Raw genomic sequence first — 25,022 nt, forward strand, 5'->3', positions numbered from 1 at the left:
AAAATCCATAACTACATTTCTTAGAATTACCTGTCCACAGACCAAGGGAACTTCATGAAAGCAGTCGGTTAACACCCAATAAAATAACTGAAGACGCCACATGTGCAGGACTTTAGACAAATGCGGCTTAAAATATGACAAACGTGGAAAAACAGTTGCATAAACTGAAAATTAAAAATGTTTACAAACAAGAAACAAAAAAAATATTTTTGGAAAGCTTGATTTATCACCTTTTAAGCACTGGGGTGGTTTTATTACTTGATAGAAATAAAAACTTATCACAATCTTTTTTTGCTGGCATAAAAAAATAGAGCTTACACAATAAAGATTGACTATTATAATGCAAGTCCCAACAGAACAGGCTAAAAATAGATGGCTTCACCTGGATGAAGCAAATACAGACATGGATAAATTTGTGTCTAACATACAATAAAGTAAAAATAAAATTTTTACTCAATTTCTGATAGTTGTCCCACTTAAAAAAGATGAGTTTGGTCTGTAATGTTCATCATAGAGACACTTCTATTGTGAGAGACAGAATGTAAAAAAGAATCTAATAAAATCACGTAGCATGATTTTTTTTAAATAATGTAAAAGAAAATATCTCCAACAAATAAACGAGAATGCTGTTCCTCCTCTTCTATCCTCCACTTGTTACCTGTTTTAATGTCATCCGTTTTAACTGGTTACCCATAGCCCTTGTGCTATCTTATGGGGTCCAGACGACCCCACCCTTACATTAACGTGTTCTCCCTACCATGACAAAGGCGGATAAAGGTGAAGAGGATTTCATGTAATCCATGGACAGCAGTGAAGATCACAAATCATTGAAGAAAAATGGGGTCCCGATGACCCCACTCCCAACGAGCCTTGTATAGCACAAGGGTTAAACAATCAGCAACCTGGCAACCAAGACCAAAGAGCTGTCAAAGGACACCAGGGACAAGATAGTAGACCTGAACAAGACTGAACCAATCTACAAAAAACAAGCAGCTTGATGAGAAGAGATCAAGTGTTGGAACAATTATTAGAATATGGAAGATCACTGACAATACCGTTACCTGTTGCTCTATCCCAAAATCTCAGCTGATGGAATACAAATGATCTTGAGAATAGTGAGGAAAAAGTCCAGAACTACATGGGGGAACTGGTCAATGAGCTAGAGAACTTGGGAAACATTAAAGTTAAAGTCTGATTAGTTGTCACACACCTGGATGTTGGACATTTGACCTGTGGAGGGAGTGATGATAAGTTTAGGAATCATTCGGTAGTTCTGTAGTTTCTCCAATCCAACCCAAGCAGGAAGAATTTGGGACCCATTTTTAGAGTCTATGCTATGACTCAAATGTGGATTTGAATCCACGACCTACCATTCTCAGGGTGGATACTCTCCCACTTGACCACTATTAGTAACAAATAACGTTGTAATGGATGCTCCAAAGATTCCCTTGCTTAAGTCAGCATATGTCCAGGTCTGGATAAAGTTCAAGGTTGATCAAAAGGGGAGAATGTCATGTTGAACACCATACCCACTGTGAAGCACGGGGGTGGAAGCATCATGCTTTGGGCTGACAGGATGACTGATCTGGAAAGGATGAAACATGTCTGGATCCTCCAGCACGACAATCATCCCAAACACATCTCCCAGGCAACAAAGGACTGGCTACATAAAAAGCATGTCAAGGTTCTTGAGTGGTCTAACCAAGTCTCTGGAATTCAATCCAAAAGGGAATCTGTTGAAGATATTAAAGTCTGTGTTGCCCAGCAACAGCCTAAAAAAACTCACAGCTCTTGATAAGATTTGCATGGAAGAATGGACCAAAACAGAAGCTACAGTATGAGGAAAGCTGCTGCAGGAAACATCTGAGCTCTGTGGTTGGCAACCAGGGTTACATTACAAAGTATTGAAGTGAACTTTTGTCATTGACCAATTACTTATTTTCAGCACCAATATACAAATAAATTCTTTAGAAATCATTTAAAATTTCCTGGATTATTTTTTTTATTACATTCTGCCTCTCACAGCTGAAATGCATCTATGATGAACATCACAGACGTTTCATCTTTTTAAGTGTGACAACTTGAAGAATCAGTGACTGACATTTCTTTTTTGCTTCATTGTATAAACTTTTAAATGAATGTTTGGAAGTTACCGACATTTCTTCATAGTCAAGTGCTGTAAAAGTAGTTGAAAGTGCTTAAATCCACACCTAGAAAAATAAAATCACCCACATAAATTATTCCTGCTGCATCTATACAAATGGAAATAACCCCAGAAATTATTTATCATGCACAAAGCAGTGAAAAAAAGTGGTATAAAAAAGATTAGGACAAAACAGTACAGCAGTAATAAGGCCATCTACATTTTTTCCATGTTTCATTCTTTCTTCTGGAATTTCTGGCAGTACATCTGCATCTTATTGTTTTTTATTAAATCAGCCGCTCTCCAGTTTAAGTGCACAGCTGACATCTGTGATTTAATGGAATTTGCAATATGTAGTGGTTACAAAAAAAAACATTTTCAAACAAAGTTTACATTGTCTCTCTTGCTAAACTGATGTGCAAAGACAAAGCTGGTAGTATCTGGTTCACCTTTTGCATATAGAGTAGCTCCACAGGCCTGTCCTCACAGCAGTTGCAGTTGATTTCAGATCCTGCTGCTCTGACGGAAGAGGGTCTGCAGGGCCTGTAGTGATGAAGCCTTTTCATCAACAGATTCACTCGGTGGAGGTAGCCATGTTTAAGAAACACCTGCTTCTTCCGTGAGTCTGAAGATCTCCACAGCTGCCTGCTGCAAATAAGAGCACTTCCTTCATATCAGTTCGGGCTGTGCACGTCAGAGCTTGGTTGTTCCCGCCACCCTTCTCCTGTCCCATCTGGGAATTCTGTTTAGCAGTAAACCTACCGCCGCCAGAGCCAGCACCACTCCCAAGCTTGGGGGGCCACAAGGGCTAAACTCCTGGGCCAGACCAGAGAGCAGAGGGGCCAGGACTCGCCCCACGGCGGTGACAGACTGTCCCGCTCCAATCAGAGTCCCGCTGGCCTGGACACCCCCCCTCTGCAGCTCCAGGTCGGTGATGCAAGTGCGCCCGATGGTGGTGGAAATGGCGAAGAAAGTGGAGGTGAGCAGCACCTGCCACACGCTGGGTGCAGCAGCATACAGGAAGATGAGGGAACAGGTGAGCACGGTGGAGTGAAGCAGTAGTGCAGGCATGTTATTCTTATACAGTTGTGTGACTGGCCCCACCAGAAACCCAGCCAGGGCCCCTAAAGTGCTGCTGTAGCTTATCAGATACCCGGTCACCTTTGGTTTAAGTGCGAAGCGCTCCTCCAAGGCCAGAGAGAAGTTACTGTAGTACAGCATGATGGCTATGGCCATCAGGAGACGGACAAGGAAGACATCCCACATGTCAGAGGACGCCACCATGTGGATCTTGGAGCCCACAGAGGACACTTGTCTCCAGGCAGGCTGCAGCAGGGACAGCCCCCTCCACCAGTGGAAGTCCCACCCCGATGCTTTGGAACATACCTTATAGTCCGCTGACAACACTGGCTGTTTATTTTTTACATGAGTGCCATTGGGGACAGACTTCCTGCAGTGGTTGTCATGACAACTTTCAGAACTATTATTGCTGTGGTTAGTTCCATTCCGGTCAACTAAAGCCTCGCTCCACGGAAGCATCCATACCAAACCTGAAAAAGAAATGTTTACCATTCCATCAAAAATGACAAAGAACAAAAATAAAAAAGTCATTTTTGTGTTCCCCACCAGCGTTGATGAGAAAGATAGCTGCACAGGCAAAAGAGGACGTGTAAAACCCTCCTTCGTGCTCGGTAAGATACCCCCCCACCACAGGTCCCAGGATGAAGCCAACGCTGGAGGCTGCATTAAAGTGTCCCATCACCAGAGGGCGCTCTGACTCCGACACCAGGTCAGACAGCAAAGCTCTGCAGATGGAGAGCGAGTGCTTGAACAGCCCTGAAAGAGAATCCACGTTAAGCAGAAGTTTTTCTGCAGAGCCTCCTCTGACGAAAACAAGGATGAAGTGTAAGGGGATAACTGCGAACGTTCAGTTAGGACAAACAATCCTGTTTGTCATCCTGAAAAACTGGATCTAACAGGAAGCAGGCAGCTGCAGCACCCACTGTTTTGATAGGTTTGCATTCCTGTACATAAAAGCGTTGCATTGTCTTCGTGCAGGCAAGTCCAAAGTGTGGCCCCATGGGCCAAATGCAGCTCGCATACAAATTTCTACTTTCTCTTATCATAAAATAAATATCATGTGGCCCCCAACACCTTTTAAGAACTACGATGACTTGGTTGTGATTAGCTAAATTACGTTATAAGCTGTTGTAAACCTGTGACAAAAACCTGTAGCTCCTTCAGAGCCTGAAGGCCCAAAGGAAGGAAACAGATTTATTTGTTTCTGTGATCAAAACCACAGTCTTTTGTATTCTGAATAAGATAACTATTAGTGTTCTTTTCCTGTTCACATGAATTACATTTAAAAGTTTAAATGAGTATTTAATAGTTAATAATACGTAACATTTCATATGAACCCAGATTTAATGTTGACAAAAGTTTTTTTTTTCCATTCAGACTTCTTCATTTTATTTCTGGTCTTCAAATCAGGAATTCAAAGTAATTTTGGTAAAAATGTATTTCAATTTAGTTCTGTTCTGTGTGAAGAAATGACAAGTATACCACAGCAAAAAAATAAAAATAATAATAAAAACTTTTAATAGTTCTTTTGCATTTAATGTTATTATTGGGATTTAAATGGTTGGCTTTTCAAAAAGGTTGGATGGCCCCTGTCTTAGTGAAATAAATAACAATAAACATTTAAAAAACTAGTTTCGATTTTTTACAGCATGCATCAAAAAGATTCTATCCAATAGCACCTGAGAGTGTTATTAAATAAAAGTACTGCTTTATGGCTGAATTAAAGCCAAACACGCAAATCCCAGGATTTAAATGTACTTTAAATACAGGAAAATAAGAGCTCTTTAGAATACTGGATATTGCTTTGGTGGATATTTTATAACTCATTATTAAAAAATACTTTTATTTTATTGAAAGGTAAATAAAACTTAGGATGCGATTTGTACATCTGACATAAAGTATTTGTTATTCCAGCTTGAATAACATAAAATAGGACAATATATGAGGGAAAATATATCTCTGCAGGGTTATACAGCCGTAGGTCACTGAAGCTGATCCGTATTTAGCCAAAGGAAAAAACACACATTAGGTGTGAGTTGCAAAAAAGAAGAATACACAAGTTCTTTTGTTTAGATAAACACGACAATAAAAGGTGTTGGTCAGATACAAACAGAGTCAATGGAGCAAAGCTGGGTGTGATTTTGGCTTCAGCCTAATCTCTAAAACTGAAATGATTTTGTTGGAATGGGAAGAGCTCCAGTGTACTTTATGTGGAGGAAACTGATCTTGTTCTAAGCTCTGAGGACAGAACCTGATATTTTCTTTTAATGAACCGTAATAATGTTCAGAAAATGATGGGGGGGAAAAAATAATCAAAAGTTCTAGATGAACGTGTTTGATAATCTTACTTTACTTTATATTCTCTTCAAAGAAACTAAAAGTAATTCCATTTCGTTTGTTGACGCAAAGAGCATGTCTTGTCGGCAAAAACAGGGTTCACCCTGCTATCCAAAACTCCTCCATACTGTCAAAAACAGTTGCTAGCAGGAGGGAGTCGTGTTTCATTCCTCTGATCAAATCTGAACAGAACTTTCATACTGTAAAAATCAGAAAAGCTACATAAAAATCTCACTGTTAGCAAAGACAGCTGTTGAAGTAATTAAATCATTTATATAAAGTAAGAAAATTCATCAAAGAAGATTAATTTGTTCATATTTCTGATTACCTGCAAGTCTAAGCAGTTGAAGTAATGTTAAAAGTGCAAGAACCAGGAAAATATTACAGCAACGTGAGAAAATGTCATTTGTATGTTTTTTTTGTTTTTGTTTTAAACAGCGTTCTGTATTTCGTATCCTGAGGAAATACCGTGTTGGGTTCAGATCGTTTAAATCAATAAAGCAACTTTATGGTATGAATGGAAATACCTCAAAGGCAAATACAGATAACTATTTAAAAATGAGGAGTAAATAACTTACATTTACAAACTTTGTGCTAATTTAGGGTCCTAACTTTTAAAACACGTCACTTCTCTAAAGAAAACATGTTTACCTGAGACAAAATTCTGCTGGAACTCTTGAACAGGCACAGCGACTTGGGAAAGCATTTGATTTTCTAAACAGACTCACCCACGGGTATCCGTGCGAGGACAAATAGAGCAATGCTTGTAGACATCCCCAGAAGGCCATAGCCCAGAGCGCTAAGCAGCAGACAGGTCAAGAGGGAGTACCGGCGCCCCACCACATCGCTCCAGCTGCCCTGCATCAAGGAAAGATTTGAAAAGGAATGATCATTTACTGATGGATGCATCAGAATGGAGCGAAGCAAGGAACCTACTGTGGCCCACACATGACATTCTTTACGTAATGTTTTCTTTTTCAAACTACATTTTTTAGTCTGTTAGTTGAAACAATTTGAATAAAAAAATACTCAAAAATGCAACTTTGAGTTGAATTTTCTTTAAATTCAGTGGGGCAAAAACGTTTTTGTTCAGCCACCAATTGTGCAAGTTCTCCCACTTAAAAAGATTTGAAGAGGCTTGTAATTTTGAAAATCCAGAAAATTACATTGTCTGATTTTTAAAGAATTTATTTGTAAATTATGGTGGAAAATAACTTTTTGGTCAATGGCAAAAGTTCAGCTCAATACTATGTTGGCAATCACAGCAGTCAAACGTTTTCTGTAAGTCTTTACAAGGTTTTCACAATCTGTTACTGGTATTTTGGCCCATTCCTCCATGCAGATCTCCTCTAGAGCAGTGATGTTTTTCAGCTGTTGCTGGGCAACACAGACCTTCAACTCCCTCTCAAGAGTTTCTATGGGGCTGAGATTTAGAGACTGACTAGGCCACTCCGGAACCTTGAAATCCTTCTTATGAAACCAAAAAGTTCTGTTTTGGTTTCATCTGACCATAGGACATTCTCCTAATCCTCTTCTGAATCATCCAAATGCTCTCTAGCAAACTTTAGACAGGCCTGCACATGCACTGACTTTAGCAGGGGGACACATCTGGCTCTGCAGGATTTGAGTCTCTGGCAGCATAGTGTTTTACTGATGGTAGCTTTTGTTACTTTGGTCCCAGCTCTCTGCAGGTCATTCATTGAGTCCCCCGTGGGGATTTTTGCTCACCGTTCTTGTGATCATTTGGATCCCACGGGGTGAGATCTTGTGGGGAGCCCCAGAGATCTTGTATGTCTTCCTTTTACTAATAATTGCTCCCACAGTTGATTTCTTCACACCAAGCTGCTTACCTATTGCAGATTCAGTCTTCCCAGCCTGGTGCAGGTCCACAATTTAGTTTCTGGTGTCCTTAGACGCAGCTATTTGGTCTTGGCCCTAGTGGAGTTTGGTGTGTGACTGTTTGAGGTTGTGGGAGAATGGGCCAAATTACCAGCAACAGTTTGTGAAAACCTTGTGAAGACTCACAGATAATCTTTGACTGCTGTCATCGCCAACAAAGAGTATTTAACAAAGTATTGAGCTGAACTTTTGCCAATGACCAAAATACTTATTTTCCACCATAATTCAAAAATCAGACAATGAGACTTTGTTTTTGTTGTTTTTTCTCATTTTGTCTCTCATAGTTGAGGTATAACTATGATGGAAATTGCAGGCCTCTCTCATCTTTTTAAGTGGGAAAAATTGCACAGTTGGTGGCTGACTAAGTACTTTGTTTACCCCACTGTATGTCCTCCAAGAAACCCCCAAAACTCTGTTTTTATCGGGGTGGATCGTTCATGATTAAGTGAGGGCGTGTATGTTTTTTTTTTAAAGTTATTCTGACAGATCACGACTCAGAATAAAAAGAAGCACAAATACCCAAAAGCGGCATCATTTCTCCACGCAGCAGCTCAGGATTTATTAGATTCTCGCCTGCTCTTTTCAGACACACAAGCATGCGATGAAATAATGCAATTAAGACCAATTGAGTTTGCTGTGTTCCGATTGTACACTGTTGGGACTGCCATGGTTACCAGCTGTTCACAAATCCCAGCGTTTGTCAGGATTCAGCTGGTCTGCTTAGAGGACCCAACAGATGAGTCCTTATGTGTTTAATTTGTCCCATGACCCCTGAGAATTAAGCCAATTTCAGGGAGTGCCGGGCGGGAAAAAGGAAGGATGAGACTGCAGCTTCAGATGTTTCACAGACTCTCAAAGCTGTGTTTGAGGCCACAGAAAGATTTTCTTACACATGAATGAAAACCTCCATATGGTTAGGCATCTCTTACTGAGGAGGAGACATTATTTTTAAGTCAGTTTGGCAGACTTTGTCACTGACGGGGAGCAGATTATGTGTATGAACGTGTGCACACTCAATGCATTGTGGGGCAGCCAGTGTTTATTGTTTTCATGAAATACCAACTAACCCAGTGAAACCACTTTGGAAACAAAGTGTCCTGTTGAGCAGGAAAAAAAATTGGGTTTTAGAGTAGAAAAGAGCAAAACGAGTACTTACAACAAGCGTGCTTGAAAAGAACTGCAAGACTCCATACGTGGACCCTGCAATAACATTATAATGCTTCTGATTTGGTTTTAACACAACGCACCCCCCAGCAGTTCACTTTGTGATGCTGACCAAATTATACATTACCTGCAGATTCTAAAAAAATGGAGTGGGACTTACCCACAATGCCAGCCACAGTGGGGCTTGCTCCGAGGGCCTTCACATGATGACTCAGCAGAGGGATAATCATGCTCACCCCAAACAAGTCCTGATAACAAAGCAAAAGTCCCATTAGGTTTACTAACAGGAATGATCGAAAAGAACTTCAGAACTCCACCGCAAAGCGAAAACATTTTCATCGAAATTCAGGTTTTACACTTTAACTAATATATCTTTAAATCATCTGAAAAATAAATATTCGTTTATCAAAATTCTTTTTTACGTTAAATTGACTTTAGAACTACAAGTGTACGAGTGGTTTAATAACCCACTTTAATGACAACTGTGTTTTCTGTGTTTCTGACATGTTCTTGTGGCATTTTTTTGATGATGGAGGATACATATTAAGAAAATTAAGCATAAAGTTTATTTCTGAGTATTTCTTTATTCAAACTGTTGTGAATCAAGAGCATACAAAAAATAAAGTTTGAAAAAAAACGTATTTATGATGTAGAAAATACTGCAAGCTCCCCACTCCGCTCCATTCTGATGCATCCACTTGTAGACGACTGGATCTACGTCCTTCTTTGTCTTCCTCGTCTGAGCTGGACTCTGACTCAAAAATGCACAGCTGGATGGCTCCAATATCGTTTTTCACACTGGTAATGTTAGGTTCGGGGTGTGAGGGGCTGGTTAAACAGATGGATGACGGGAAGTGGGGGCAGGCTAACTCTGCGCCAACAGTGCCAGTCACAACTCAGACACAAATGTCTAATAAACTACTGCCCCCTCTGTAGAAACTATTCTCTAGACACAGGCTTTTTGATTTTGTGGGACTTTAACTCATTATTTTTAGATTAAAATAATATACAGTAAGTAAACTTTGATAATTCCGAGATACATGGCTCGATTGTAATTCAGTTGCAGATACAAGAATGTAAAAAAAAAATGTAAAAAATTCCCTGAGAGATGCATTTATTCAACTAAAGTGTGCAGCAATGACGAGAGCCGCTGGTGGCATTATTGTTCATTGAGACTGTTATGCTGAGGATGAATCAAGCTTCTATAGTGAAAATCTCACACGCTAGGATCTAAAAGTCACCTGTGGAACCAACTCAGGCGGCAGTTGTGGAACAAAATTGGCGTTCTGTGTAGTAATAATGATTTGACGGAGGATACATGTGACAGAAGAGCCTGTCAGGTAGCAGGTAAGGCTTGACTGAGATCGTTACCATGGCAACAAAGATGGAAGTCTGGTCAAGCAAAGAGAGGCACGAACCCATCTTTTATTATCTTCTGCATCTGTTTTGCTGAGATCAGAGCCGCTTTTTTTTTTTTTTTTTGTCAAAGACTTAATTGAAGGCACACAGCAGCTCATACAGTGTTCCAACACAGTCCATCACAGACGGTCCTCAGCCTCCAGGCAGCAATCTAGTCATAGCAGGTTCTGGTTTCTTTCTGCTCCAGATATCTCTGCAACTTGAAGTTTACATCTAATTAAATAACAGAAACTATTCAGTTATTTCTAGAAAGCGTGACAGCAGACCAGCATTTGAAAAAGGGAAGCACAGACTAGATTAAATCAAGTTTTAAACTTCTTTACTGATAAGAAAAAGCTTGCGTATTTGCTTTTCTCCTATTGGAATACAGAGTTGTCCTTAAACTCAATAAAAAAAGTGGTCTTTGAAGCATTTTGACTGACAGTGGGGTTGCACAACAGCTACTGTGAACAGAATTTAAAGCAATCACGTTTTTAATGTTTATTTTTAGGAAAATATTCTAGATATAGCTTTTCCTTCTTCTGCTTTGCTGATAAGTTTTTACTTTTCAAAATAAATGTATAGGTTAATAGGCCGAACTTTTTTCCATCCAGTACTGAAGTACAAATTAAACACTTTTATCAAACAGACACTTCTTCATTTGGAAGATGATTTTTTTTAATGATCGTGTTTAAAAAAAACTTTTAAAAATTTCAATCAGTCTGAAAGAATAACTTTAATTTGAAAGACTTACACGACTGACTTTAAAAAAATCATTTTCTTTAAATTTAACCTTTTTTTGTGTTAAGGCTGAATGAAAGTCTCAAGATAACTCTTTAATTAGGTAATTTACTGTTTGTTTCATCAAAATTAACACGTCTGCAATTTATTTTGAATTATACAAGATTCAAATCCTACCAAGCAAATGAATGAAGAAGCTGCTACTAGCTAACCGGAAAAGGCTTTTTCACACAAACAGATAAAAGTCTCGCATCTGTTTCCACGCTTACCATGAATCCCACCACATAAATACATTGTATAATCCTCCTCTGTCCTCGTATTTTCAGGAATAAAGAGCTACATCGCTGGTTGTTCATCCTCTTGAGGTGACAGCTCGTCCACAGACAAGTCGATGACGCTCATCTGTCACACAAACCAAACACAATACGCGGCTTGGTTACGTTGAGATGGTCAAGAACGTGGGGGTTCACATAAAACTCATGGGTGTTTTCACTTGCTAACTGTATAAGTAGTGACAATAAGTCACGTGAGAAAAACAAGTCAAGTAACATAAGGTGATAATTTTGGCTGTTCAATCCATGGCGGATTTGTCCGGGGAGGAAATATTATGTTGTGTGTTGTTTCACCCCCAAGGTTTATTCAAAATGGTATCTTCCATTGATGTCACGGGATAGGTAAAACAATTTTCTGTTTTGATAACAAAAAAGAATATATTAAACAATAAGTTTTTCTTTAGAATAATTTTATATTTTCAGTGGTGTTTTTTTTCCTTTATCTTAGATTTTTTTAAACACAAAACAAAATAAAAACTGATACCAACGTCAAACTAACTTCATTGAACTTTCATTTTGATTTTTTTTTCTATTAGTATAATCAATTTTCCTCTTTTACTGCCTATATATTCTAATATTCTTTGGGATATTTTATCCTAAAATAAATCTAAATGACCAAGCTTTTGTGATTCCTTTACAGACCGAGTGGTTAAAATAGACCCTCCAGCACCACCTGGTGGTCTATTCAAACATTGACAGAACACTAGGTGGAAATTTCACGACACCAAAAAGCCAAAAATTCTACAAAAATTATGTTAAAATAAATAAATAAATAAAATACTTATGCAATTCTTTCATGTGGCTCGCACAATGATGTTATTCCATCAACCAATTAAAAAAAATTGTGAATCCACTTTGAAAAGTAATATTATTAATGGGGAAAAATGACATTCTATTCTATTCTATTCTATTCTATTCTATTCTATTCTATTCTGTTCTATTCTAATTTCAAATGATATAATTACATTCTCTGATAGCATGTTGGAATGACCTTTGAAATAAACTCCTCCTCATAATTACTGTGCAACATGCAGACACACACAAAGACCAGACAAAATCTTCATTTAATAATGAATATTATAACCATTGGTATTTAAAATTAATTAATAATTATTTTTGATCCCCTTATCTCAGATCAATCCTATTTTTTTGATTGACAAAAATATTTGTGTCTAAAAATGGAAATACCTTTGAGATTTCATGTAATTTCATGTAATTCATGGAAACCAGTGAAGATCACAAATCATTGAAGAAAAAAGGTTCAGAGCACTGTCTAGTGGGTCTAGATGACCCAACTCCCAATGGTAAAGTGCCTAGGATAGCACAAGGGTTACAGCAGGGTATTATGGTAGATCTCAGCCCTCGGTCTTTTCAGCCTCCCTCTACCCTGACATTCTTTTCAGACGCTGGGTGTCCAGTTGCCACTGGTTATTTCTAAGTCTCCTCCCTTCATGCTCTTCAACTCAATGCATGTTTCTCCATGGTGGACTGGAGCAGCTGCTCTCATTTCGACATCAAAAATAGCTCAGGGTTAGTTAGGGTGGGGGGTGGCAGACTGCGTGGGGGGTTCAGAGTCATGCAGATAATTTTGTCTTCTCGTAACAGAGTCGCAGATCCAGTAACCCAACAAAAACCAGCTGGAAGGAGTAGCAAGCCCTCTCTCGGTGGATATAGTACAACATCGAGGGAGTGACTGCCTGTGTCCCAGCCTGTCACACGTGCTTGCTGTAACAGGAGGGAGAACTGAGACTGAGAGTGGGAACCCAGTGCCCAAGTGGCTGATCACTTTTGGACCATGAAGCTTAGTGTGGCATTGTTTTTTGCTGGGCTCTTTGGAGCTTTGGCTGCCGTCTTCATCCTGTTTTCCTTTGGAACCGATTACTGGCTGCTGGCTTCAGAGGGCTGCCATTCAAGCCCTGAGAAATCTTATGAGGAGGTGGGTGCTGGATTTGAAACATCAACAAGTCTAAGACAGTGTTCCCATTTGTAGCCAAAAAATGTGTCAGCCTCTGCTCAATCTGTCTTGGGTTTTGCTTTTTACTTTCGCTGACTTGTGTATACTTCTTTGGAGTTGGAGCCTCACATATTCCTGTAAAAAGTGCATAAAACTAGGAAAAAAATACTATTTTTAGACGCTGATCAGCTGTTCAAATTACTCTGTCAGTATGAACATCAGGGTGTTGAGGCATCCCTGTAGAATCTCTGCCCGTAACAGGACACTGACTGTTTAAGTGTGGAAGCAGCTATGCAGTGAGTAAGGCCAAGCATATGCCACATGCCTCTAAGATAGAAATACAAAAGTATGATGCCATTTTAAATACTCTATCTAGAACTAAAGCTATGTGACGCCCATCCAAAAATGCGCAAATGTGGCTTCTTGGACCCGTGTTAAGCCCATGGTGTTCACACTGGACAAGCAGAAAAGGGCTTCTTCTGTTTTTTTCTACTGTTTGGTGATGCATGTCTGCCACCTATTGGAAGAGGATTGGTGCGAAATGTTGAAGTGGTGAAATCTCGCAAATCTTGCTCCAAGCTTTTACCTTCACAGCCGCATTCCAACATATGAAAGACTTCATGTCATAACATTCCAGCTATGTAAACGGTTTATGCCACATGCGAATGTGAGAGTTTTGAACACGAAAGCCCAAATCCCGCATTTCCGGAAGTGGCGGCTTAAAAGGACGTGGCAGAGGGTGGTGGGAAAGAAGTTTAAGGTAAAGACAAATGCGGGCACCAAGACTAAATGATAAACAAAAGTGGAAAGACTTCATTATAAATCTATACATCATCATTCATTTTCTGAAGTAAGGGTGTGCCAAAATATCGATATGGTGATGTATCGCGATATTCAGTCCCGTGGTTGAGTCTCAATGCGTCTTCATCAAGTATCGACCTTTTATTTATGTTTTGAGACCCTGTAAAACGTTATATTAATCATCCTTTGGTAAGACAATTCTTCGGATGGTCAAAAGGGGGCGCTCGTTGCGAGATTGGCTGTCGCGGACGGACGAAGAAAAGTAAACAGTCAAACAAAAATCAAAGGGAAAAACATGGAAAATAGCGAGAGCAGCAAGTTAAAAGACGCGCCGGTAGCATTGAAGCTGCATCACCCTGAGTTGTTTGACAAAGCTGTGGCTGTTGCTGGCCTGAAGCCGACACAGCCCGGCATGGATACCTTTTTCCAGGCAAAACTACCACCGTCTATCTTTGTGTTTAAAAACCAAAAAATAAACAGTTTTTCAAGTTCTTCTTTCTTAAAGTTTGATATAACGTGAGTTGTTAGAGACGACATATATCTATTATCACATTATCGCCATATCGTGATGGTATTGTTATCTTGAGCAATGTATTGCAAATCGTATCGTAAGGTATTCAATTCAATTCAATTCAATTCAATTCAATTCAATTCAATTCAATTCAATTCAATTCAATTCAATTCAATTCAATTCAATTCAATTTTATTTGTATAGCCCAAAATCACAACAACAGTCGTCTCGATGGGCTTCGAAGTAAAACATGAAATCAAAAGGATCACGAATACAAAGAGTTCAATAGAAAAATACTAAAATGAACTAACAAACTGACTAAGCTATACTGGCATCCCTGCCCTTAGACCCCCCTTCGCGGTAAGGAAAAACTCCCAAAAAAACCGGATTCCAGAAAAAACGAAGAAACCTCAGGGGTGCCCACATGAAGGAGGGATCCTCCCCCACGACGGACAGGCGATTTACCAGAAATCTTAGAGAAGAATTAACTTATCTAAATCTACAACTACATATATAAAAGTCCAGCAGACGAGCTTCATCCAGCTGTGGTTGTGGGGACAGTCAAAGGCGCGAGTCGAGCCAGAGGCAGGATCCACAGCCAGGTGTAGGAGCAGGAGCAGAGACGAGGTACTCGGTCAGGTACAGAGCAGAGACGAGCCAGAGATGAGCCAGAGGCAGGATCCACAGCCAGGTGTAGGAGCAGGAGCAGAGACGAGGTACTCGGTCAGGTACAGAGCAGAGACGAGCCAGAGATGAGCCAGAGGCAGGATCCACAGCCAGGTGTAGGAGCAGGAGCAGAGACGAGGTACTCGGTCAGGTACAGAGCAGAGACGAGCCAGAGATGAGCCAGAGGCAGGATCCACAGCCAGGTGTAGGAGCAGGAGCAAAGGCGAGGTAAACGGTCAGGAACTGGAGCACGGATGAGCCAACTGGACAGGTACCCAGTGATTCCCAGCTCTATTCTGAAGTTTTTATGATGTTAAATTGGTGCAAGTTAAAAAAAAGTCTTGATCTTTTAACATGCAAAAATAATGAATGTCCGACTACAAAATGACTTTTGTAGTTAAAATGACTTGAAACAATGACTTTCTTTATGTTTTGGGGGGTTGGGCAAAGATAGTTCAGAGTTTTTATCACTTAACCAGTCCGAGGTGAAAGTTGCTCGCTCAGCTCAACCTTTGACCTGAAAGAGCAGCTGCACAACAGCAAACTGGGAGCAAACTTTGAACCTGCTTCACAACATCTTGGAACTAATCTCTTAGGCCAGCGGTCCCCAACCCCCTGGCTACGGGAACAGCCGGTATCAGGCTGCAGAGCAAAAAATATGCCTTACATTTTTTCTGTTTTTGTTTATAATCTGATTCTGAGGGAAGTTTTATTTTGAAAAACTACTTGATTCTCTCCACCACATCCCACTCATTCTTGACACATATCAAGTCGCTCAGTCACTTGTTGAAAATCAATCCGCTACTTTCTTAAAGCAGCTGCTAAGACGCTGAATTGAAACTTTCAAAACTAAAAAAGTTAACAAAAAAACACGTATTTGGAAAGTTTATTTTAGAAGAAAAGAGCCAGTGAGGAAGCAGAAGAAGAGCCTTTGACTTCAAAACAAAAGAAAGCTGAAGTTAACAGACAAAAACCAGGAGTCTTTATCTAAATATGGATTTATTGCAACAATTGTTCCCACACACCATAATAATAAATAGTACTCAGCAACTAGGTGTCTAATGTTACGCAGTTGCTGCTAATAAAGTTACTTAGTGGACTCACATTTATTCTGATAGTTAGAAAATACCTTTTTCTTTTGTATTTATCTGTCACACCTTAGAAAAGGCATGAGGCTGAATGCTGCTATATCACATTTTAATGGTCCCCACTCAACATATACCGGTAGTTTATATTAAACCGCTCCACTGGTTCAGACTTTCTATTGTCCGAATGGTTCAGGATGCTTCTTAAGTGATATCTCAGTGCTTTTCTCTGCAGGATCATGGCAAAAACATTACTCTGTACCATGAAGGTTTCTTCTGGAGATGCTCTTTCAGAGGCAGCGTCGACGAAAACCACCTGATAACGAAGCTGTGGTTCAGTAAGTTACAAGCACTGCGTTGAATAGCCACAATTTCTCACAGGGGTTCATTTTTTTCTGCATAAATGTTACCAATATAGATGAGATGACCATTTAGTAACAGAAAAACGAGAAGTTAGAAATCTATCAACCAGACTAATTAAAGGAATAGAACATCAGAAGAAGATTTCAAATGAGATGAAACTCAAACTTGGAGGAAGAATTACATCTGGATCAGTGGCTATAATAAATACAATGAAATTAAGGGGAAGGACAAAAACAAGTGAAAATCCCAATACATGGTGACGACAGAGCGATCAGTATCAGGTGTGGATGGCAGGAACGGAGTAATAAAGTTAATCTGTTTAATTCAAAACAGCTGCTCAGCAAAACAGAGCAAAATAATCCCCAGAATCACATTCATATTCAATCAAAGCAAAATTCACTGCAAATCAAAGATTCAGATCAGTTTCAGGCCAAACTTTCACAGAAAACAATAAAAGAATCACACTTACAGGGACCAATATTTTGGTATTCATAGCATGTAATATAACTCTTGTTCTGGATGGCAGAAACAAAATGGAGTTGAGCAACAGCAAACATTCTATAATAGCGTTTAATTAAGAATCATTTTTAAAGGGTAAAATAATGAGCGAATATTCATAATTTATAGTGCTGCTTGAGACATAAACAGAAAACGTGTGTTAACCAAGAACAGATCTCTATCTTATAGATTGAACTGCTATATTTGATTATCTGTCCAGCAAACAGTTTTAAAGGACTTTTTAGAAAATCTTCCTATTTAATAGACATTTTGCAAAGAAATGCTAAAAACTTAACAAAAACATTCAGAGATCAATAAAGCTCAAGATGAAACAGTAATATTGTCAAATAAATGTAGAAACCAGGAATGGATGGGTTCCAGATTTCAAAATGTTCATAAAAATAAAGTCTTCTGTGTGATAATGCAATTAAGACATCAGAAATAAAATACCGGGCATAATTAGATGAAGAAATAAATTGTTTTGAACAAAATCCCTCTGTACCTTGGATTTACCGGTTTTTACGTTTTTGTAGTTGATGATTTCAAAACTTTAGGAGCAACAGGGACACGGTTTAAAAAGCACAGACGTATTCTTTTCCATTGCGAAAAATTTAGAAATTTCTTTTTTGTTTTTACAATTTTACAACAATTGTACTCAAGAGGTCTTAAAACATGTCAGATTGTGAAGAAACTAAAAGTAAAATACAGAATTGATGGCAGTTATTAGATTTCATAAAAAACAATTATGACACCTGAACTTAAATGTTACAAAGCAGAAACCAGAAACAGAGGCAGTGTTCGCATTCCCACATTACTTAGTATAAGGACTTTGCCATTTTTTCTGGGTTTCTGAATCTACTATTCCAAAATTCAGTGCCCTGGAAATTTCCTAGATGTCTCTGCAAAAAACTACAGTGAATCATTGCTCACTAGAGTGATGAATATAGACCACGATACATTGGGTTTGAATGATTTTTCATTTAAAAAATAACTACGTAAATTCATCTTTTTATAAATCATTAAGCTTTCATCTTCAGAACACAGTAGATTCATAAATATTCTTCATAAAATGTTCATATTTATTGGGTTTTTACTTCAACAAATGGGTGACGGCAAATTTGCTGTTTATGAATAAAAAAGTAGTGATCATGGTGTCCGAACTGCAGGAAAATCCAGGGTACTGTATAGTTTTGCATTATAAAGACATTTAGGGGTTAGAAAGTTGAGAGGGAATTCGGACACAGTCATGGTCTCTGACCAAGTGACTGCTCATCTATTCTCTGCTCAAAGTAAAAATCGGGGAAACAGGCACAGACTGATTCTATGACTCCATTTATCCATTTTCCCAGCCAGCTATGTCCCTTTTGGAGTCACGGGGTCGCCAGAGCCTGCCGTAGCTACTGTTGGGCAAAAGGCGGGATACACCCTGACTGACAGGACACCATAAACTTTTCTCAACTGAGAACTAATTAACTGAACTGGACAAGTGTGGATAATTGACAACTGCAACCTGCTGTGACTGTGACAAACAAAATTCAAAAATATACAAAACACTAATCCTCTAACAAAAAAGAATTATTCTGCTTTTTACTTAGAAATATTAATTCAATGAATCAAAATGAAACTGGTATGGAGAAAATATAAAACAAGTGCTACAACTCTTTTCAGACACATAATGCAAAAACAGGCCCCTTTACAAATAAGCCAAAAATTCTTGCACCATTAAATAAATAAATAAATAAGCAAATAAATAAATAAATAGAAAATCTGCCAGTGGGGTAAAAAATAAGATCTTAACAAGAATTCCTACTTTGAGAAAAAAATTCTAATCACTAAGACATGTTTTCTCAAACTAATATTATTTATCTATTGAAAAGCTTTTTTGATTCTTGCAAGACAGAAAATAAGACAATTTTCCTTGAAAAAAAACTTTATTTCCTCCAAAATTCAGTTTAAAACAAAAAACAAAAAATCCCAATTATAATAGCATAAAGCCTAACTATGTTTTAGTAAAAATATAGTTTGGCAAATAACAATCACTGTGTCATTTTTCTTTGCCAGTTTGGATTTAGTCCGTTTGCATCCCTCCGATATCCGTTTGCTAATATTTTGATTACACTACCATTGATACAGTGGCAGGGAAACTTTTTCACAATTTAAAAACATTCCTAAAAAATACATTACTTTAAACCGGACTCTAACCATAAGCAGGGCAGTGGTAAACACCTATTGCACAAATACCTATTAAAGTAAGGCTAACCCTGTTTATGAGGCGCTAATGCACAGGTAGTTTTATCTTATCCCCACTTACCCCCACAGGCTGTGCTTCAAATACTGACTGATAATTCTTCCATGTGAGCTGGTTGAGTTTTTAAAATAAAATGTACCTGTGACAGTCAGGTGTACTGCAAAAACAGAATCTTTAAAAGGTAAAAAGTCATTTTCTGTCTTGCAAGAAAAATAATTTTAACAAAGTTTTTCAATAGGAAAGTAATTTTAGTTTGACAGATGTCTCTGTAATTTTTTTCGTAAAATGGAATTCTTGGTAAAAATATTTTTTTTCCCCTCATTAGCAGATTTTTTTGCATATTCAAAGAAATTTAAGAATTTTTGTCTTATTTTACAGGGGGCCTGTTTTTGCAGTGTGATATGGTTTCATGTGAAAACCCAGAAGCTTAGCCCTTCTTCTGACAAGAGAAATCTGAGGAACTGTGCCCTTTGGCTTTCATCTGAGACTCATGGAAACATCATAGCATTTGTTTTCTGAATAAATGTAAAACTCTTTATTCCTACGAAGCAGACATATTTTGGGAAAATGTCACAAACTGGTGGTGGAGGACCCAAATGCAGGAGACCAAGCTTGATGACTGGAACTAAAACATTTAATTAGCAAACTAAACATGACAAAACTATGAGGGGAAACAAAACTGTGACAAAACAGAGCAGATGACCTGACAAGGATGAACAGAAACCAAGACACTTAAATAGGCTGAGGGCAATTAACTGAACTGAAGACAGCTGTGGATCATGAACCTGAAGGTGTGACTGACGAGGAAACCAAAAACATGACAAAGAAAACCAAACCACTGAATCCTTACAGAAACACATTTAAATCTGAGCATCTTTGAATCTCATATAGCCTAAAAAGTGAGTGACTCCAGTTTGATCATTTGTTTGTGTTTTCAAGCTGCTAAACTGATCATGTAATGTTTAAGTGGGTAAAACTAGCCCCAGAAAGGTTCATTTTAAAATGTTTTCTCCGTTTAAAGAGTAACCCTCTGTAGGGTCACATGGTAGAGAGCTTTATGGACTTGCTGCAATTATGTCTGGTTGCACTTCATGGCCGTACAGTGGTTCCAACCTCTCATGTGACTTTTTCAAAGAAGCTAGCAGCATGTGATGTTATTTTGGTCATCTGTCAGCTGGTTGTTTGTCATCTATCTTCTGATGCGGACCTTGAATGGTGTTCCATTGTCAGAAATGGCCTGCAGAAACGAAAGGACCTTGTGAGGCTCTGAGGAATTTCACATGTTGGAAGAAATGAGAAAATCACAGGAGGGAAAGTGCCATTTGCATTTATTTACTCAGGATTAAAGAAAGGGAATTAGAAACTTCCTGGGCAATGGATTCTGTTTGTTAAAACATGGAAAGAGGTATCTTTTTAGCTAAAAAAAAAATTGCACAAGACCAGTTTATGTTAATGCAAGATAATTTTCTTTTTGCAGCAAACCAGCCTCATTTGAAAGAATGTCAGCCTGCATACCTATTCCCATTTCCGGTGTCTTATCAGACCCACAATGCCACCGAGTATGATCATGCAATAAGTAAGTGTTTGGTTTTCTTCTGTAATTTCAGGCTGTTAAAAATTCAATGACTCCAATGCAGTTGACATCTTTTTTTTCAGTCTACAGAGGTTTCTGGAGCATCTTTATGCTCATTGGTGTGGCTGCAGTCATTCTGGGTGGGTTCTTCATCATCTGCGCTGCACCGTTCGCAAGTCATCGCCTATACAAAGCTGGGGGGGGTTTCTTCTTGGTGTCTGGTGAGTTCACTGTACTTATGAAACACCTGTTTAAACACAAATCTAAGCACAAGATAATGAAGACAACATGTTTAAGTTTTCCAGTTAAAATCACTCGTCAATTTCAATGAATTTTACTCTTTCATTATGCTTTGTAGTCATTTCATCTTTTATTCATTGTAACTATTATGTAAACAGTAAATGGCGTAAACTTGTATGGAGCTTTCCTGCCTCTCACCCCTCAAAGGCCCAAAGTGCTTCACACTCACATTCTCATGGCGGCTCCGCTGCTGAACACTGGTGCCAACCTATAACCACCAGGAGCAATCTGGGTGACATAACTTTCTTGCCCAAGTACACATGGCGGAATCGAACCTGCGATCTTACGATCAGAGGTCTACCGCTAATTGCTGCACTGCGTTTGATATTAATATATGTCCCTGTATTCCTAATCCTTTTTAACCACTGGTATCATATTTGATACACACATTTGTGAGACCCCACTTTTATTATTTTTTATCACCCTAATTTCCCTTAAAAAGCATTGAATAGAACTGATTCATATTTCCTGCCCTGTAGTTCATTATCATTCCAGTAGGGGCAGTAGTAAGACTTTTCCGGCTCATGTCAAAAGGGCTGCCTCTCTAAAATCTCTTTTTTGCTAAGGTTTTGCTAATTTTCTAAACCTAATGGTGAAAATAACTCATCTTTTGTTATTTTTTTTTAAATATACTAATTGCTGTATTGAAAGAATGCAATTGTTTGATAACGTCTTTATAATAAAGTTAAACCATGTTAAAAATGTGGATCAAATTAGAGGCAGTGGATAAATAAGGTGGGGGTTTTTTCTGAAAAGTTGTGTCAAAGCTTCTCCGTCTTAAACCATCATTGTGGTGATAAAAAATTTACCAGATCCTCCAGCGTATCGTAGTTAATACTGTCTATATGTCGTTAAAAATGATATTACTTTTTTGTGGATTTCATCACAGAGTTTAAAAATCTTTTCAAATACGAAACAAATTCTGTCGATTGTTTAATGTAGTGGGCTTTATAGGACTTGGCTGCTTTTGAACAATGGAAGTTTTTTACTAGCAGGTTTCATATCTTTTCTCAGTTTGGTTCATAGTTTACTTTAAGAAACTTTCAAATTTTACTCATTTGGAACTTTTAGAACAGATCTGAAAAACTGTTGAGCATTGAATTTGGCGTAAAAAACAAATTCATCCCCCAAAAAGTTTGATTTGAATTAAATTGAAATAAATTTAATTCAAGGAGTTTGCATGTTCTCTCTGGCTTCCTCCCACTGTCCAGAAACATGCTTCATAGGTTAATTGGCAACTCCAAATTTTCCATAGGTGTGAGTGTGAGAGTGAATGGATGTGTGATTGTGGACATTCTAGCCTGCGACAGACTGGCGACCTGTCCAGGGCATCCCCTGCCTTCGCCCACAAGTGGCCGGGATAGGCTCCGGCAGCCCCGTGACCCCGAAAGGGAATAAACGGAATAGAAAATGAATGAATGAATGAATGAATGAATTGAACTGAATTTGATAGTCTTCTGTCTCAACTGTTTTTTCCCTGCCAGGCCTGTTCCTGCTGTGCGTGGTGGTGATGTACGTGCTGTGGCTTCAGGTTTTGGATGTCCTGGATGTGTATATCAGCCGCCAGCGTTCCTCTCTGTGTCCAGGCTTTCAACTGTCCGTCAGCTACGGGTTGTCCTTCATGTTTGCACCCGTTGGCATCTTCTTCTGCCTCGTGGCCGGCCTTCTCTTCCTCCTTATTGGACGAACTGTTCGGGTCCACCACCACTGAGGAGTTTCAGTTTTATAGCCGGATTTTTGTACTATCACAGTGTTCCTGCAACAAGCCCACCCCCTGCCGACATGTATGTTAAGACTTCAATGTTTTGAAAACTCTGGTCACCTGTTCAGAGAGGTGACCAGAGAGAACTATTCAAAAATTACATCTGTAATGTGCCAACCTGAGGCTCTTTAGCAGAGCTTCAAAAAGCTATCAATCAAAAAGTAAAGGACATGCATGCATTCTTATTTTAACCTTTTATGCTCTGTGCGTTTTGGAAAATTAAAATTGTGAGGAGAAATGCTGCAAATGAAAGTTCAACAAGGGTTAGAAGAGTGGAAATACTTTTTTATACTTCACAGTAAAATGTTTCTTATTTCTGAGACTTCTGGGTTTAATGTTTTGAATAATATCAGATATCAAGGTTTGAAAAATGAGTTTGACGTACTTCAGATTTTCATCTTTTTCTTTATTATTTTTGTTGCTCCTTTGGTCATGCAGTGCTCCCCATATTACAGCGTAAACTATGACGGTTCTGGTTCTTAAATGATTGTCTCGGCACTGCTGTCACATTTGTAAATGAAGCAACAGTTTTATGTTGATGATGTGACACTCTTTTGCTGTTTAGAGTGTGTTCTCAGGTGTGTTATTTGAAATTGCTGTGACAAATAAAGACAAATAAATATAATTTTGTCATTTAATGCTGTTTGGCTCTTACAATGTGAGCATAAATAAAAATCATTGAAACAATTTGGAGCAAAACTTGATGAAAAATGAAGTGAAGACACAATCTAAAAATATGGCATTTACGGACAACTTACACTGCATTATCAATAAACTCAAGTGTTTCTTTATACCAAATTACCACAAGATGAACAAAATCATAATTGTTAGCATACATCCGTGCATCAGAGAAACTTCAAAAGCCTTTTCTTATGAGAGGCCACTTTACTGTGGAAAGGTAATTCCTGTAATAAATACATCTTAGTTCCCAGTGAGTGATATTCTTAGAAAGTGAAAGTCTTTAGAAAGAGCAGTACTCTGACATCACACTCATCAGTCACAGATCGATTGGCAGCCTTGACACTTACGTACACAGACTTTTTGACTAATTTAAACCTGATTAAATTAAAACATCTCAGTTCTCACATCTGATTTCCTTACAACCCAAATCTCATTGCTGCTCCTGCTAGTTAGTGAGGCTATAGGATTGTAAACTAATCAGCTGAATTCAACGCTCTGTCTTCCTCACAACAAATTTTACTGCAATCTGTCCAGTTTGATTGCCTTACTTTTCTCTCATCAATGATACTTTTTCACTCCCTTTCACCTGCTCCCCATAACTTTTCTACTTATTTCAGTATTCATTGATCTTCCACCTTGTCTTTTCTGATCACAGAACGTCATGATTGCCTGAAGTTTTCTCTGTGTACTGTTGTGTTTTTGTGTAATGTACCAGTTTTACTGGATCTGTCCTCAGCTTTTGACACGGTCGATCATGAAAAACGATTACGTCATTAACAGAATGACTGTTCTTTCGTAGTTTTCTTCGTAGTTTTCTTCCTGGGATAAAAAACATTTCCAACAGAAATTCTGTTCATTATTAATATAATATATAAAGTTACTCCTTTGTTGCATGGGGTCCATCAGGGCTCAGTTCTAGGCCTAATCCTATTTTTTGCACATAAACCCTCATGGAAAGGAATTAAGTGCTTCTAAAAATGTCTTCTAGCATTTGTATGCTGTTGACATCCAATTGTCTTGGTATTTTGGTGACTTTGAATTTTATAAGATTTATTATAGGTTTTATAGGATTTATTATTAAAATATCCTTAAAGACACACTCCAATGAAAATGGTGGTTTTCATGTTCTCGTGGCACTTTTCTGTTGGTGAAGGACATATATAAAAGAGATTAAGCTTAAATGTGCATTTCTGTGTTTTTCTTAATTCGAATCTTTTTAAATCAAGAGAGGTTGAAAAGAAAACATTGTTTTAAAAAGAGCATATTTGTGACGTAGAAAATACAATTGGAGGGCACAAGCTCCCTGCTCTGTCTGCTCCATTCTGATGCATCAATTTGTAGACGGCCAGATCCATGTACAATGTTTTCCTCGTCCAAGCTTGGATCTGGCTCAAAACCAAAGAGATGCTTGATCGTCTGACATGTGACACTTAAAACCTATGAGGTCTTTTAAAGGACTGTTGCTTAAGGTCTGATCGCCAACATG

General features: G+C 38.5%; 2 protein-coding genes across 2 annotated transcripts; one reads left to right on the forward strand and one right to left on the reverse strand.

Annotated features, from left to right (window-relative positions):
* Positions 1 to 2,106: 2,106 nt before the first annotated feature.
* mfsd9 (major facilitator superfamily domain containing 9) lies at positions 2,107 to 11,365 on the reverse strand. The gene is made up of 6 exons (XM_011489373.3): positions 11,032 to 11,365; positions 8,784 to 8,871; positions 8,616 to 8,659; positions 6,289 to 6,418; positions 3,770 to 3,979; positions 2,107 to 3,693 (listed from the first exon to the last, which is right to left on the reverse strand). The coding sequence occupies exons 1-6, from the start codon at positions 11,116 to 11,118 to the stop codon at positions 2,837 to 2,839; spliced, it is 1,416 nt and encodes a 471-aa protein (XP_011487675.1). The 5' UTR covers positions 11,119 to 11,365; the 3' UTR covers positions 2,107 to 2,836.
* A 1,293-nt stretch (positions 11,366 to 12,658) lies between these two features.
* tmem182 (transmembrane protein 182) lies at positions 12,659 to 23,542 on the forward strand. Its single transcript, XM_004081483.4, has 5 exons — positions 12,659 to 13,030; positions 16,347 to 16,449; positions 20,698 to 20,796; positions 20,877 to 21,014; positions 22,578 to 23,542. Exons 1-5 carry the CDS (start codon positions 12,890 to 12,892, stop codon positions 22,802 to 22,804), a joined length of 708 nt encoding a protein of 235 aa, XP_004081531.1. The 5' UTR covers positions 12,659 to 12,889; the 3' UTR covers positions 22,805 to 23,542.
* Positions 23,543 to 25,022: the final 1,480 nt, after the last annotated feature.

Source organism: Oryzias latipes, chromosome 21, assembly GCF_002234675.1.
Source record: "Oryzias latipes chromosome 21, ASM223467v1".
Taxonomy (NCBI): Eukaryota; Metazoa; Chordata; class Actinopteri; order Beloniformes; family Adrianichthyidae; genus Oryzias; species Oryzias latipes.